Source organism: Helobdella robusta, assembly GCF_000326865.2.
Source record: "Helobdella robusta unplaced genomic scaffold HELROscaffold_120, whole genome shotgun sequence".
NCBI classification, from domain to species: Eukaryota; Metazoa; Annelida; class Clitellata; order Rhynchobdellida; family Glossiphoniidae; genus Helobdella; species Helobdella robusta.
In genome coordinates this window covers 107336-123989 of record NW_008703665.1, presented here as the reverse complement: position 1 = coordinate 123989, position 16654 = coordinate 107336, and the positions used below count along the sequence as shown (strand labels likewise).

The window sequence follows — 16654 nt, the reverse complement described above, 5'->3', positions numbered from 1 at the left end:
GTTACTAAACGAAACGAACCATCCAACAAAAATAACCAATCAACCGACCAACCAGCCAGCCAATCAACCAGCCAACCAACCAACCAATCAACTGACCAGCCAACTGACCAGCCAACTGACTTAAAAACAATCAACCAACAAACGTGACGTCATCCTATTTTTGTTTACATAGTGCTTTGTTTGTTTACTCAAAAAGTTTTTTATCGAGAAAATGTTTTCCCTGCTTGACATCCCCGCAACATCCACATCGTGTTATGATGTTTTTGTTGACATTTTTGTTTAGTTTACACAGTTTTATTCTTGTTTACATAATATTTGTTTACACTGTTGCTTACATTTTGCATGACGTTTTTGTTTACATAATACTTCTATTTATTTTTTTGGTTAAACCGTATTCGTTTCTGGTTTGTTTACATATTTTGTTTACTTTTGTTGTTTACCTTAGTAACAGCAGACCACGTGACGTAAAAAATGACGAAGAGTAAAGTGGAGCACTTAAGTTTAATTTCATCAACTAATGCTCCGTTGGCGGGAAGACGCTGTGTGAGGCTGTTGTGGCGGCTTCTCAAATGAAAACTTCGAAATACATAAATGGAAATGTAACAAAACATAATTCAATACAATTTTCATCATCTCTCTTTCTCTATTTTTAATTCTCTCACCTTTTCGTTTTTTATTTTTCTCTTTCTTCTCTCTCTCTCCCCTCTCTCTCTCTCTCTCTCTCTGTTTGGTTTTTGTTATCGTTGAGGAATGATCGTCATTGTGCTGAGGGCTCATATTTGGTTAGCAGTTTAATCCATTTCACATTAGGAAGCGGCAATGAAATGCTAGTTGGTTGGTTGGTCGATGGGTTGGTCGGTTGGTTGGTCGGTCAGTTGATCGGTCGGTCAGTTTGTTTATTGGTTGGTTGGTAGATTGGTTATTAGTTTGTTAACGTGGATAAATAGATGATAGTTCTGTTCACATACACGCACAAACAAACACACACACACGCACATACATCAGCCGAATGATGAATAGAGAATCATTTGTTTTCAAGAAGAATAATTCTTTTTTTAAAAAGGAAGTCAGAGTGCGGTGTGTGCTGAGTGAGTTGGAGTGACAAGAGGACAAATTAAATCCAACCGAAGCGGCAAAATATATACAATGTACTGCTACTGAGATGATGATGTTATTGCTGATGTTGTTGTTGTTGTTGATTTTGTTGCTGATGTTGTTGTTGCTGCTGATGTTTTTGTTGATGTTGTTGTTGTTGTGGAAGTTTTGGCAGTGGCGCAAGTTACTTCTGATGGCTTTTCTCTGTTATGCTATGTACTTTTATTTAAATTTATAATTAAACGTCTGCTATCGTGCGTTGTTGTTATTGCTGTTGCTGTAACTTTTTTTATTAGTAGTAGCAGCAGTAGTAGCAGCAGTAGTAGCAGCAGTAGTAACAGCAGTAGTAGCAGCAGTTGTAGTAGCAGCAGTAGTAGTATTGTTTATGTTTGTTGTTGTTGTCGCAGCGAGCATCTTTAACGGGAACAAAGAAGCGAAAGCTGTTTCTCTGACGACGTGACACCAACAAACATCATTCATGTCAGCTTGTGAGTACGTGTGTGTATGTGTTTGTTTGTTTGTATGTATGTGTGTGTGCGTGTGTTTGTTTGTTTGTATGTATGTATGTATGTGTTTGTGTATGCATGTAGGTATGCTTGAATGTTAGCTTGCTAGTTGTTCGTTTGAATGTTAGGTATAATTAGCGAAGCCACAATAGTAATTAATTTATTAGTGGATTAACACTTCGTTTGTAAGTCCAAATGAAAATAATGCATTAACTAGTTTCTATCAAATGTAATAGCTTAACATAATAAATACAACACTATCGACGACAGGGCCAGCTCATTAACATAATGGTCCTCGGTTAGATATTCATAATGACATCTACTTAATATGCAAATTCTACCTTATTAATATGCAAATGAGTTGCTGTGTGACGCGTCCAACACATCGTAAACAAAGGAAATCATCGTCGTTTTCGTCGTCACAGCAGGCTAGTAAATAAACCAGTGACTGCTGGCTGGTTTTTGCTAGAACCGTTGTTTTTATGCATTTAATACATTTGCCGCTGCTGCTACTACCACTACTGCTACTACTACCACCACTACTACTACTACTACTACTTCTACCACTACTACGACTACTACTACTACTTTACTATTATTAAATCAATAAGATGGAATCATTTTGACCGACCGATAAATTAGAATGAGTCAGGACCACCCAAAGAATGGCCTCTCATACAATCAGCATTTGGAAAAGTAAGACACGAAGAATTAAAATTTAACAAGATGATACGATGTATGTGATAGTACACACACACACACACACGCTCGCACGCGCATGTATAATGTTATGTAACATTGGGTTTTGTATTGGACGCGTGCCAAGATATCAATTAAATTTGATGCACCTTGTGACGTTCTTGATTGTTACGTCATTACGTGACGTCATCAATCTATCGATCGTTGATTAATTGATTAATCTATTTCGAATTCGAATTAGTTAATTAATAATAAACAAATAAATAAATGATGAAGATTCTGAGTTTATTAAATAACATATTTTTAACTAAATTTTTTAATAAACTATTGAATAGAAGTAATCATAGCGCATTTACATATACATACATACATATACATACATACATACATATATATATAAGTACATACATATATATGTTATAAGAATGTATATATAAATGTATGTATGTGAGTATATGTTTGTAAAGACTTGCTGCATGTGCGTCCAATGCAAGGGTATATAAGGAGTGAAATGTATGTGGTAGTTGTTATTTTGAAATCTCTCTCTTCGGTTGTTCGCTCGTGTCGCTTCGTGTAGCGTCTTGTAGTTGTGCTGTTGTTTTATAGTTGTAGTGTTTGTTGTCTCGCTGTGGCTGTGGTTGTTGCTGCTACGTCTGCTGCTGCTGCTGCTGATAGCTTCTTAGGATATTGCTCAATTGACGTCTCAGTTTGATGCTGGATCAATTAATCGTCGGAGAAAATAAAATTTATTCTAAAAACTGAAAACCAAAAAGGATTTTACATGATATGATCATTTGGAGTGAAGAGTTCGAACAGCGTGCGTAAAAATCAGCTGAAGTTTCAAAGTGAGGAGGTTTTTGCTTGGATGATATTTAATAAATAAAAATTTATCTTATCAATATTTGTCTCGTTCGTTCGTCCGTCCGTTCTAGCATCATCACCACCATCGCCGTATCCTCCCAAAAGAAGATAGCTTACTGTTGGGTAGGAAACAACCGCCGACCAGAAAAGGTAGTCTGTCGTTTTAAATTTCATTCTGTTATTGTTCCGCACCAACGTGCAACTATTTTCTGTCTGCATTTTCATTATTATGAAAATTAATAAAACCTCATTCATCCCCGCCAGCCATGATCCATCATTTTTAACCAACAATTATTTCGTTTGTTAATGTTTTCAAATCATCATCACATCCACATCGCATCACATCGCATCAATTTCACATCATTCCTCTGCAGTTTCCATCCATAATCAAATGGAATTTTCCTCTCGCATGGAAGAAGAACTTAAATGCCCAAACTGCCTGCGCATCATCACCAACCCCGTCCTACTCACGACTTGTCAGCACTGCGTCTGCCTGGACTGCGCCACACGACTGCAGATGCCCCTGCCCATGCCCCTCGTCTCCACACCCTCCCTCCTCACCTCCAAGACCCTCAATGACTCGGGGATCATCGTCGGTGGCTGTTCTAGCGCCTCTCGCATCGCCCTCTCCGCCACCAGCCACAACATCGCCACAACGACCACATCTTCGTCGGGCAGTGGTGCGGTCGTCAACATCAACAACATCAACACGAGCGCTGACTCAGATGAAACGGGCAGCATCTTCAGCGAGACCGACTCGGGAGTTGTTTGCAGTCGGCCCGACAGCTACATAGCCATCGGTAGTCAGAGTTTAGCCAACATCAGCGGATTTTACCATCAACAAGTGGCTCCACACAGCTGCCAACACACCAACCACACCACCACCGCTACCACAAATTCTTCCACCCCTCTGCTAGGTAACGGAGCAACCGCCCAAGTAGCCATCACCTGCCCACTCTGCTTCAACGTCACCTACTCTGACGACAAGGGGGCCCTTAGTTTGCCGCGGGCTAAAACATTGCTGGCCATCTCAACGCGTTACAGAGAAAACAAACAACTACGTGTTGCTTGTCAGATTTGCAACGGTAGCAGCAGCAGTGTTGCTTCTTCGGATGGTCTAACAACAAGTCTAACGACAACTGCAACAACAACAAACAATCTTAGCACACCACAGCAACATTTGAAACCAGCTTCAAAAATGTGCAAGGAGTGTGAGACCTTCTACTGCGACGACTGCTGCAAGATCTACCACACGATGGAGAAGCACGAGTTGATGGCGGCTGACGAGGCGAGGGAGTACTTGCTTAGGAGGGAGTGCCTGTGCAGCGACCACGCCGGCGAGCAGGCGAGCATGTACTGCGTGCCGTGCAGAGTGTGCGTGTGCGAGCTCTGTAGGCAGCAGAACCACCTGCAACATCAACTGCAACCCCTCCTCCAGGCCAGCAAGTCTCACAAGGTTGGTGCCATCTTCTCTCCTTTGTTCTTGCCTCTTCAAATTTCAATGTTCCTGTTCCAGTTTCATTTCATTCGTAAATCATCTTTTGGTTTCTAGTGTTTCTTCTCGGTGCCTTCGTATCAACTATTGTTAGTGCGTGTGTGTAGTTTGTACACATACACACACATACATACATACATACAAACATACATACATACATACATACATGCATACAAACATGCATACGTGTTATTGTTGCTGTTATTATTATGATTGAGTTATGGGCACACGTTGGCAAACACAATATTTCCCTGTGTGATGCACTGTCAACATTCATATTTTCAATCTAACTCTGTTGATTTTTGGCGGTTTATATTTTATTATTATTGTTATTATTTTCAATATTTTAGTTATTATTATTATTGTTGTTGTTGATACATTCAATGCTATTCATTACTTAATTGCAAGCATTGATATGTTAGTTGAAATACAAACTTGTGATTTAGATTCTCAATCAATCAACCAGTCGTTCATTCATTCAATCACTCAATCATTCATTCATTCAATCACTCAATCATTCATTCAATCACTCAATCATTCATTCATTCAATCACTCAATCATTCATTCATTCAATCACTCAATCATTCATTCATTCATTCAATCATGTAACCACTTTCTATAAGCTACGCAATCCGAGTGTATTTATTATCAACCAACTATTCATTCACTCATCTAATTCATTCAACTAATTCATTCATTACTCCGTCCATCCATCCATCCATCCATCCATCAAATAAAGTGTATTTACGGCAGACAGTAGAGACATCAAAAACCACGGAGACAATCACGTTAATGGTGGTGGTGATGATGATGATGGTGGTGATGATAATGATGAAGATGATGATGAAGAAACAGTTTATTATTACTATTATTATTATTAATACATTTTTTCAACCGACCTCTGTGAATTAACTTACCGCTATGATTTCAATCACACCGACGCTCTATGACGCAACCTAACGATACTCACATCACATATCGAGACGAAACGAGACAAAAGCGAACGAGACGAAACCAAACGAGACGGGACCGTGTTTCTTAACTAAATATTATTAATAAGTAAGAATAACAAACACATCAAAGCACTAGTATCTATATACAGATATGTAATATATAATACTATAATAATATTAATGTACAACTTTGTGTGTGTGTGTGTATGTGTGTTTGTTTGTGTATGTGTGTTTGTGTGTGTCTACACTACTTGGCAACAAACTTTATATGATTGAATTGTTGATAAGGACGTTTTAGTGGATGTCTACATCATACATATATCAGTGAATGTCTGTGTAAGTATGCATGTGTGTATGTGTGTGTGTGTGTATTTGTGTGTGTGTTCTTTGTGGCTTGTTTGAACCGAATGATGATGATAACGACGATATGATATGGCGATAAGATATGGAAGATCAAATGATTAATTAGGAGGATCGAAATAATTTCTAGGCAGTTCGCTACGGCTGGTGGTGATAACGATCATTATTTTTATTATTATTATCATGACGTCATGCTTGACGCCAAACCTACACAAAACATGATAGGGAGAATAAACAATAAATAACCAACAATCCCCGCATCCTGTTTTCCTTCATAATTGTATGCTTCGATCCTGCTAGTATATTCTGTGTTTGTATGTTTTATGTTTGTATATTCTGTATTTGTATATTTTATGTTTGTATGTTTTATGTTTGTATGTATACAGTGCGACGTTTGTATTTGTTCAATGTGCATGTTTGCATTTCTTACTTGCGTGTGTATGTGCAAATCGCAAACAAACACACGTGTATATAAGAATGTGAAAAAATTCAACCCAGAAGTTTCAAATGATCAAACTGATGGCGGGAAAAATCAGCCTGATAAAATCTTTCAAATGTATTTGTTGGGTGTGTATTCGCTTGTGTCTGTACGCATGTGTGTGTCTGTATGCACGTGTGTGTGTGTGTGTCTGTTTAGGAATGTTGTTTGCAATTAGAAGCCAGTTAAAGCTAGATTTGAAGTCGGTAAAGTTGAAATTGGATAATGAGACAACTACGTGTCAAAACTATAAAATAAACATTACATTGTATGTATGTATGTATGCATGTATGTATGTATGTGTATGTTGTGTATGTATGAATGAATGAAATCATGTGAATGAATGAAGGAAGGAAAGAACAAATGAATGAACACACACACACACGCATATTACCCGCATGCACGAGTCACAATATGTTCAACAATTTGCATTAGATACGCTTGCCAGATAACTTTTTCATTCATTCTTTCTTTCACTCATTCATTCACTCATTGTTTTATTCATTTTTTAATAAATTAATATTGATTAGTTCGTTCATTCTTTCGAAGAATGAAGAAATGAAATCGAAAACCTAAAAGGCGTTGAATGAATAAGGCAAAAAGAAACTTCACAATGGAGATAGAGATAGATAAGAGAGAGAGAGAGAGAAAGAAAAGGAGAGAAAGTTGAGAATGGAAAGATAAAGGAAGAATATGTAAGAAGTTATTTGAATGAAGTAGAGTTAATTTATATTTATGAACTTTCCAAAACAGCGGATTGGATGTATGGATGAACGAATGAATGGACGAATGGAAAGACGAATGAATAATTCAATAGATAGATGCTTTTTATTTCAAATTCGTGTTGTCTGAAAAATATTTCAAAAATTTAAAACTAGACGTTTGAATGAGATGTCTTTTCATTGTCGTTCGCATGTTATTTTTTTAAACGTGCGTATGCGAGTGTGTGCGTTCAAACCCCTACCGCACATGGCCCTAGTACAGGCTGGGCAAACATTTTGCTGTGAGGACCCACCCCATTGAGAACTATTTTATTTTCAAAGGGCTGCATATGTACTTGAATAGCAAATTTTTTCGACTTGGGGGGAGAATTTTTTTAAGATTTGTGGTTCCTTTTTTGGTCATAATGTCTGGCTGACGACCTTTTTGGGCGAAGAAGGCCTCCGCGGGTCGTAGTTTGCCCACTCATGCTCTTGCTATTTTTCCTTTCATTATTGTTTTTATTATTATTGCTGCTGTTGTTGTTGTTGTTGTGAGTTACAACATGACGATAAGATGGTAGAAGGCTCTCATAGGCACCTAATGTGTTAATAATTGAAACAATTAAAAGTCCATTATAAATTGATTGTGGTGTGATGATTATGGGGAAGAAGAGGAGGAAGAAGAAGATGATGATGAAGACGATGAGGAAGAAAAGATGATGATGATGAAGACGATGAGGAAGAAAAGATGATGATGATGAAGACGATGGGGAAGAAGATGATGATGAAGACGATGAACATCGAATATCTGTTTCACGCTTTTGGTTGAGAATTTCACCATTAATAATTCATAGCTGCTACTGTTTTTGTTATTATTATAATTATTTATTATTTTGATAATGTTAGTAGTAATAATAATAATAATTATTATTATTATTATTCTCACTCAAAACAGACGTTATTAATTTAGCAGATCTCTTAAAATCATTCATTATGCATCTATGCCTTCAACAGATCGATGAATGATTGATGGATTGAATGAATGAATGAAAAAATGAATGAATGTACGAACGAACGAATGAATAAAAGAATAAAATGATAAATGGATGGGAAATATAATAAAATACCAAATAATGAACGAAGAACGCGAGAAAAATTGTTAATTCAGCGAAGCCTATTATGAATAAACATTTCAACGCTAATCAATATTCATGGAACGCTCATTATAATATTCATAACTAATTAACATAAATGAGAGATCATTAATATTCATGAGTGGTTAGCAGTAATATTAGGAAGGTACCAGGCGTGTGTATGCAAATTTTTCGATGATACATGGCCGTCATTAATAATTTATTAAGGCGACATGTTGGACCGATGAAGAATTTTTGAAAGCAAGTTACCATGTTTTTATCTGTTCGTCTTTTGGCTTGTCTCTTTGTTTGTTTGTCACGCTGTCTGTCTGTTTGTTTGGTTTGATGTGTAAATTTAATGCGTAACATTGTAAAGTAGTATCTTGAAACGTGGAAAAATTACAAAACCGCAAACAACATCAGGAGGTGAAAATAGTAAACAAAAAGCTGGAATGTAAACAAAATTTTTATTACACTGCAGTGACAACTGATATTTGTCAGAAGTATGTCAGAACAATGCTGCCGCAACAACAACAACATCATCCACAACAACACAATATACATAAGAACAACAACATCACAATAACAACAACTAAAAACAACAACATCACAACAACAGCATCAACATTGACACGAACAACTAGAGCAGACATATTGCAGACAATACAGAACGTGTGTAGCAATAAGCATCATTCATTCATTCTTCCATTGCTCGCTCCTTCTTTCTTTCTTTCGTTCTTTTGTTCATTCCATCATTTATTTATACAAACATACATACATACATACATACATACATACATACATACATACATACATACATACATACATACATACATACATACAATCAAACATGCAAACATACATACATACATACAAACAAACATATATGCATACATAGATGGATACAAAAAACGTCGCTATGCGTACCTAGAGCCGCATCATCTTACAGAAAAATATGACTCATTCTTTTGTGACTAATCAAAGATTACTATTATTGTGTTGCTGTTGTTGTTGCTGTTGTTGTTGATGTTGTTGTTGATGTTGTTGTTGATGTTGTTGTTGATGTTGTTGTTGCTGTTGTTGTTGATGTTGTTGTTGATGTTGTTGTTGATGTTTTAGTTGATGATATTGACAAAGTGTTAAAAGGGGTAAATATTATTGTTATGTTTGGTTATTAATTTTTCATTTATCAATGGCTATACATTTGTTTTTTATTTGGTTAGTTTGATCACACGCACACACACACACACGCACGCAAGCACACACACACAACAACACAGAGACATTGGCCGAATGATAATAAATTCTGCCTTACTTACTTTTCCCTAATCAATTTGTTTCTTTCTCGTTATTGGTTCCTGAAAACCGTCTGCGCGGAAGTGACGTCATCGATATTAGTCATCGTCATCATCGTCAAGGTCATCTTCATCGTCCTCGTCGACCTCTTCTTCATCTTCGTCATCATTTCTTTCTTCAAGCGTCGCATCATCATCTTCATCATCATCGTCATCACAACCAACCAGCAACCTAACGACAAAATTATCTCCACGATAATTAGACCAAGTTGACCTGGTTTTTTTAATGGCCTTTTATATTTCCTGGTGATGATGATGGTAGTGGTAGTGGTAGTGATAGTGATGATGATGATAATGATGCAGATGACGATGACGATTAGGATGATGAGAAGTTATAAACCTTATCAAGGTAAAATTAATAATTTTAAATTCATTTTATCACTTTTTCTTTCTCTCTCTTGCTTCTTTGGCGCCTGAATGTATGTATGTATGTTTGTTTGTTTGTTTGTATGTATAGTATGTATAAATACACAAGAAGAACATCACTATGGTCTAAATAATCACCAGCACATTCACACAATAATTATCAACGATGACTCATACATACCTTCCCTATTATCGCCGCATCTATCCATCAATCCATCCATCCATCTTTCTACATTCATCCAATTTTTCGCCAATTTGTCATTGCATTCATCCTATCTTTGTTCAACCATTCATTTTTTATTCTTCCAACCATCTTTCGATCTAGCTATTTTTTCGTCAATATGATGTTTATCCACTTATCAAATAAAACATCCAACAAATCACTCAATCAGTCATTCACTCGTTTATTTATCTAGTCATTCATTCATTCCCTCACTCATTCATCCACCCATTCATTCCCTCATTCATTCATTCATTCATTCATTCATTCATTCATTCATTCATTCAATTGTTTCCTCCCTCCAGCTGTTAACCACTCTCTTGCTTCCTTACTTCCCTACTCAACATCAACATTACCACATTAACGTCATCACATTACCAACTTCACATTAACGTCATCATATTAACTTCATTACATTAACTTCATTACATTAACAGTATTACGTTTTAAAGCACTCACACACATCGGCACAAACTCGCACACGCACGAAAATTGCGCAACATTTTCAAATGCACGAAATTTTTTATTGCTAATTTATGTAGCTCTTCATTGTGTGTGTGTGCGTGTGTGTTTAAGTATGCGTGTACATACGCATGCATGTTTTTATGCCATTAAAGAATGTGCAACTAAAGTAATGCTATTGATTTTTTTGGTTTATAGTTTGTTACAGGTATTGGAATGAGCGTACGTGCTTACATACAAACAAACATACATTCACATACATACAAACAAACATACATTCACATACATACAAACAAACATACATTCACATACATACAAACAAACATACATTCACATACGTACATACATACATACACCATGAACTTGCTGTTTGTGTGTGTGTGCTTATGTGCGTGTTTTCTAAACATACAACTGTGTCAACAACTTAAAAAAAGAATCTGTTTACGTTTACTTCCTTCCTTTCTTCCATCATTCTTTTATTTGCTTATGCATTCTTTTATTTGCCTATAAATTCATTCATTCAATAATTCATTCATTCACTCATTTATTCATTCATTCACCTACATTCACAGACGGACAGACGCGCAAGCTTACTGATCTGATAAATGAACGGTTATCAAAATTTAAAAAAAATTTTTAACGATGTGTGAAAATAAACCTTCCATCTTTCCATCCATCCGTGCCTTTATCCATCCATCTATCATTCATTCATTTATCAATCCAATTCATTTACTTTTACGTATGTTTATTCATTTTTTTCATCTATTCATCTAATCTCTCCACGCATTTTTCGTCGTTTCATTCATTCATTCATTCGTTTGTTTATTCACTCGTTCATTTATTCATTCATTCATTCATTTATTCATTCCTTCATTCACTGAATCACTCTTCCTTTCATCCACTAATGCGTTTTCTTCCTCGATGAAATTTTAAGATAAGAAAAATTTCAACGTCTCAACAACAATAACAACAATAATATTAATAATAATAATAACATTAATAATAATAATAACATTAATAATAATAATATTAATAATATTAATAATAATAAAGTTGTTTATTGTCGTAATGCAACATTTGCATGAATTAGCTATGAGAATTTTTGAACATTGATAAAAATTTTAAAGGAAAAATAATCTGATAGAATCTAATCACATTTTAAAGTAAGCAGACGTACGACTTTTACTGCTGCTGCTGCTACTACAGCTGCTGCTACTACAGCTGCTGCTTTTGCTGCTACTTTTACTACTCCTCTACCTCTACTACTACTAATAATACTTTAAGTTATTATTCTTGTTATTCGAAGATTACGGGAGGGTCAGTTTGAAAAAATAAACAGTCTGTTTTAGATTGCCATCTCTATACCATTACACGTTTTGTTCTACGTATGTCTGCATGTACGTGTGTCTGTATGTGTGTTTGTATGTTTGTGTGTGTGTTTGTACGTACGGTACGAGTGTGTACTTTTATTCAAATATTATCATTCAATCAGCGTCTGCGATTATTATTAAGGCTTCCCATGTTTTTAAAAGGTTGAAAATACATTGGTTATTATTTATGTAAATATTATTATTATTATAATTATTAAAATTAATATTATTGTTATTAATAATATTGTTCTTGTTATTATTATCTGTTGTTGTTTATCTAAATTAGAATTACAATGCGTGTTCGTCACTATTTATAAGGGTTTTTACGTATTTGTATGTGTACCTATGTTTGTTTGTGTGTGTATTCGCGTGTGTGTGTATATATGTGAGTGTGGGTGTTTCATGTGGTAAGGGTCATTAATTGTAGTTAATCCCCGTTGTAGCTATTGACACAAACACAAAACATCCATCATCTTATTTCCATTCATTCAGCTTTTTCTTGCTAGTTTTAATTATATTTTTCTCTAAACACACACACGCGCACCTACAAACACACACACATACACAAAACAACAAACAAATAATACATGCAAGCATGCAGACATACATACATACAAAAACACACACACACACATATATATATATATATATATATACACACGCACATATACATTTTGAGATATTTTTTTAATCAAAGAATTTTTGGTCTGGCCTGCCTTAGTGTGGATTTCATTTCTTTGAATACCTTTGCTTCATCTCATGAGAAATTAACAAATATACATACATACAAACATACAAACAAACATACAAACAAAAAAACACAGACAGACAGTAAGACATTTTATTTTACTTCAATTGTTCCATTCCATTACATTATCATATTTCGTAGTAATGATGTATATCGTTTGGTATTATTATTATTATTATTGTTATTATTATTGCTGTTGTTGTTGTTATATTTTATTCAGTTTTTCACGGAACGTACTTTCATTGTGAAGGCGATGAGAATTCGTTATTAAATCATCTCGATACGTTGTGAACCTGAAAATTTATTATTATTGATATTATTATTTTGTTGTTGTTGTTGTTACTGTTATCATTATTGTTGTAATTGTTGTTGCGTTTTGTTGTTGTCGGTTTTCATTGGTATCATAAGACTGTTGTCCATAAATTTACAAGCGACTTGACCATCTTATACTTAACACAGACTATAATGTATGTATGTATGTATGTATGTATGTATGTTTGTTTGTTTGTTTGTATGCATGCGTGTATGTATGAATGTATGTATGTTTGGTTGTTTGTTTGTATGCATGCGTGTATTTATACATAATTGCCTTTAGATAATTATATAGACTAAAAGATAAAAGGTCCAATGGATTGAGCGATTGATTGATTGATGAACGAACGAACGAATGAAATTTGCTTGAAAGATTGACGGACGGACAGAAATAAATAAGCTGGATGAATGAATAATGATTATGTGAATGAGTGAGTGAATGACGAACGAACGAGCAAATGAATGAACGAATGAATGCATAAAATGCACATTGTTAGAGATATGAATGAAAGAATTAGTAAATGAAATCAATAAATGAATGAATGATGTACGGAAGGAATGAATAAAAGAGTTAACAGGATTCTCTCGTTAATTCGAAACCACAAACAAAGTGCCCTGAGGTATTTCTTCATTTTTGAAACCAACTTGAAGCAAGTTAGCACGTATTTTCATACACACCACACACACCACAAAATCTCACACAAACATACAAATCCTTGTATTTCAAATTTAAATTACACACTCATACACGCACAATCACACATTTGCTGAAGTATTTTCGACAAGTAGACACACGAATAAATACAGAAACACAAGAGCAATTATTTACACGCACAAACACATCCCTAGTCTCACGTACTTAATAAAACAAACACACACACATAAGCACACATACACACACACACATGTTAACACAAATTAACTCGTACACACACAATGAATTACTATGGTCTGCGTGTGTTTGTGTGTGTGAATAAAACGCACATACCTAGGTACGCTCGTATACATACATACAAACATGCACACACATAATCACACATACACATACAAACATGCACACATATAATCACACATACTAACATGCACGCATAAATCATTCATAATTAGTAGAACATAATGACCATCACACGGCTTATGTAAACAAAATAATTGTACGTATATGCTTACATACATTCATACTTCATACATGCGCAAATACATACATGTATCTATACTATTTGTTAGAGAAAGAGAGAGAGAGAGGGAGGGAGGGAGGGAGGGAGGGAGAGAGAGAGAAAGAGAGGGAGAGAGAGAGAGAGAGAGAAAGAGAGAGAGGGAGACGACACACACGTACAATACCAGTGAAAAATATGAAGATATGTTGCATCAGATCTTCGAATTTATTCTCAAATACCCTCAAATATGCAACTCTTATGTGGGTATATCTTTTTGTATAATTAAGCATTTGTGCTATCCATCCATGAATACGTATAATACATTGAAGTGGATTAAGCTGGATTGCTTGCTGTTTAAGATGATTGTTTATGCTTCTGTTTGTTCGTTCGTTTGTTTGTGTGAGTGTATGTGTGTGTGTTTATGTTGTTTAAATCGGGATTACCTATGTTGTTTATGCTGGTTTTTGTTTTGCTGATCCTCTGAAAATACTTATAGAAATAACAATATCGCCTTATAATACAGACACGCACACACACACACACACATACGCACACACACACACTCACATATAAACACGTGCACATGGACTATCTTTATTGAGAAAACATCAAAGTACTGCCTCAGTGTATGTGCGTATTTAAAATGTGTGTGTACGTGTTTGTGTGTGTATGTGTACGTGTGTGTCTGGATGTGTATCTAAGAAGTTTTCTGTTGAAATATGAATGTACGTGTGTATGTTTGTATGTATTGCATATGTGTATGTATGTGTGTATGTATGTGTTTGTATGTATGTTTATATGATTGAATGTAAGCTTATGTGGTTTTATGTATGTATATATGTTTGTTTGTATGTATGTTTGCAGCCTTGTGTGTGTTGTGTGTATATCACTAAGGGCAAGAAAGTCATATAAGTTAAGAGCCATATGTGGTGTTAATAATTACTTTGGCGATGATGACGACGATGACGATGATGATCGCGGCGACGATGCCACCGTTGTCGCTACCATCGCCACCACCATCGCCTTCATTGCCACCGTTGGCGACGGTGGTGGCTACATTGGAGACAATAGTGGTTACGGTGGCTACATTGGAGACAATAGTGGCTACATTGGAGACAATAGTGGTTACACCATCGCTACCGTCGTCGCCATTATTGCCACCATCGTTGCCACCACCGTAGCCACCGTTCATCGCCACCGTAGTCGCCACCATTGCAACCGAAGCCAAGGTTGTCTCCTATGTCGCCACCACCGTAGCCACTTTTGTTGCCATTGTCGTCGCCACCATAGCCACCATAGCCACCGTTGTCGCCACTACTATAGCCACCATTGCCACCGTTGTCGCCAATGTCGCCGCCACTGTTGTCGCCACTACTATAGCCACCATTGCCACCGTTGTCGCCAATGTCGCCGCCACTGTTGTCGCCAACGTCGCTACCACCGTAGCCACCCTTGCCACCGTTGTCATCGCCATTATTGTCACCGTAGCCACGGTGGTGGCGGTGATGGCGACAATGGTGGCGATGATGGTGACGACGTTGACGATGTCACAACAAATTCACTGTCTATATTTGGAATTTTATTTGAAGTACAAAAATTAATTTTTCAAATATTCTGCTTTTTATATCAGCGGTTCATGATTTAAAAATTGTTGAATAGTAACAATAACAATAATAATAATAATACTATCAAATTACATTACGTTCATTTGTTTATAGCCACATTTGTCGCCAAAATGTCTACACCTTCCATTTTATTTTTTGTTTGTTTGTCTGTTTGTTTTTATGTGTTTGTTTGTTTTGTGTACGCGCGTGTGTGTTAGTCTGTGTGTATGTGTTTATGTGCACGTGCGCGCGCGTGTGTGTGTTACACATGTAGAGATGGACGTGTATGTGTGTAATCATCTATGAACTTGGTCCACATTAATTTCTTCATTCGTTTGTTCGGCTGTTTGTTCGCTCTTTCGTTCATCATTTTTTCCTTTGGTTCGTTTGTTAATTTATTCATTCATTTATTCATTTATTCATTCATTCATTCATTCATTCATTTACTTTGTTGTCTAAAAATTATCTAATTTTTGCGTCATATTCAACATCGTCATCCTCATCGTGCTGTGACGTCATCGTTGAGCGTCAGAAAAGTATCAAAGATCATAAAAAAGTGTGTCCGGTATCATTGTGCAGCTATTCGAACGTGGGCAACTTCGTCATCATCATCGTCATCATCATCATTAACTCAATGGTTTAATTTTCGAAAAGATGTTATTTTTAATTCATTTAACTGCCAATAATCCATCTATCCATTCATCCATTCGTACATTCAGTTATTCATCCTTTCCTCCACCCATCCATCCATCTATCCATCCATCGATTTATTTACTCAAAC

At 35.9% G+C, this 16654-nt stretch overlaps 1 protein-coding gene across 1 annotated transcript in view; it reads left to right on the top strand.

The window, feature by feature from the left end:
- Positions 1 to 3570: 3570 nt before the first annotated feature.
- The window catches only part of HELRODRAFT_117052 (hypothetical protein), a gene marked incomplete at its 5' end in the record, with an annotated part of 28688 nt that continues 15604 nt past the window's right edge, over positions 3571 to 16654 (top strand). The window contains 4 exons of the mRNA XM_009013839.1: positions 3571 to 3763; positions 3887 to 3961; positions 4079 to 4260; positions 4336 to 4617. Of these exons, the coding sequence (XP_009012087.1) occupies positions 3571 to 3763; positions 3887 to 3961; positions 4079 to 4260; positions 4336 to 4617 (732 nt within the window). The remainder of the gene's footprint in view (positions 3764 to 3886; positions 3962 to 4078; positions 4261 to 4335; positions 4618 to 16654) is intronic.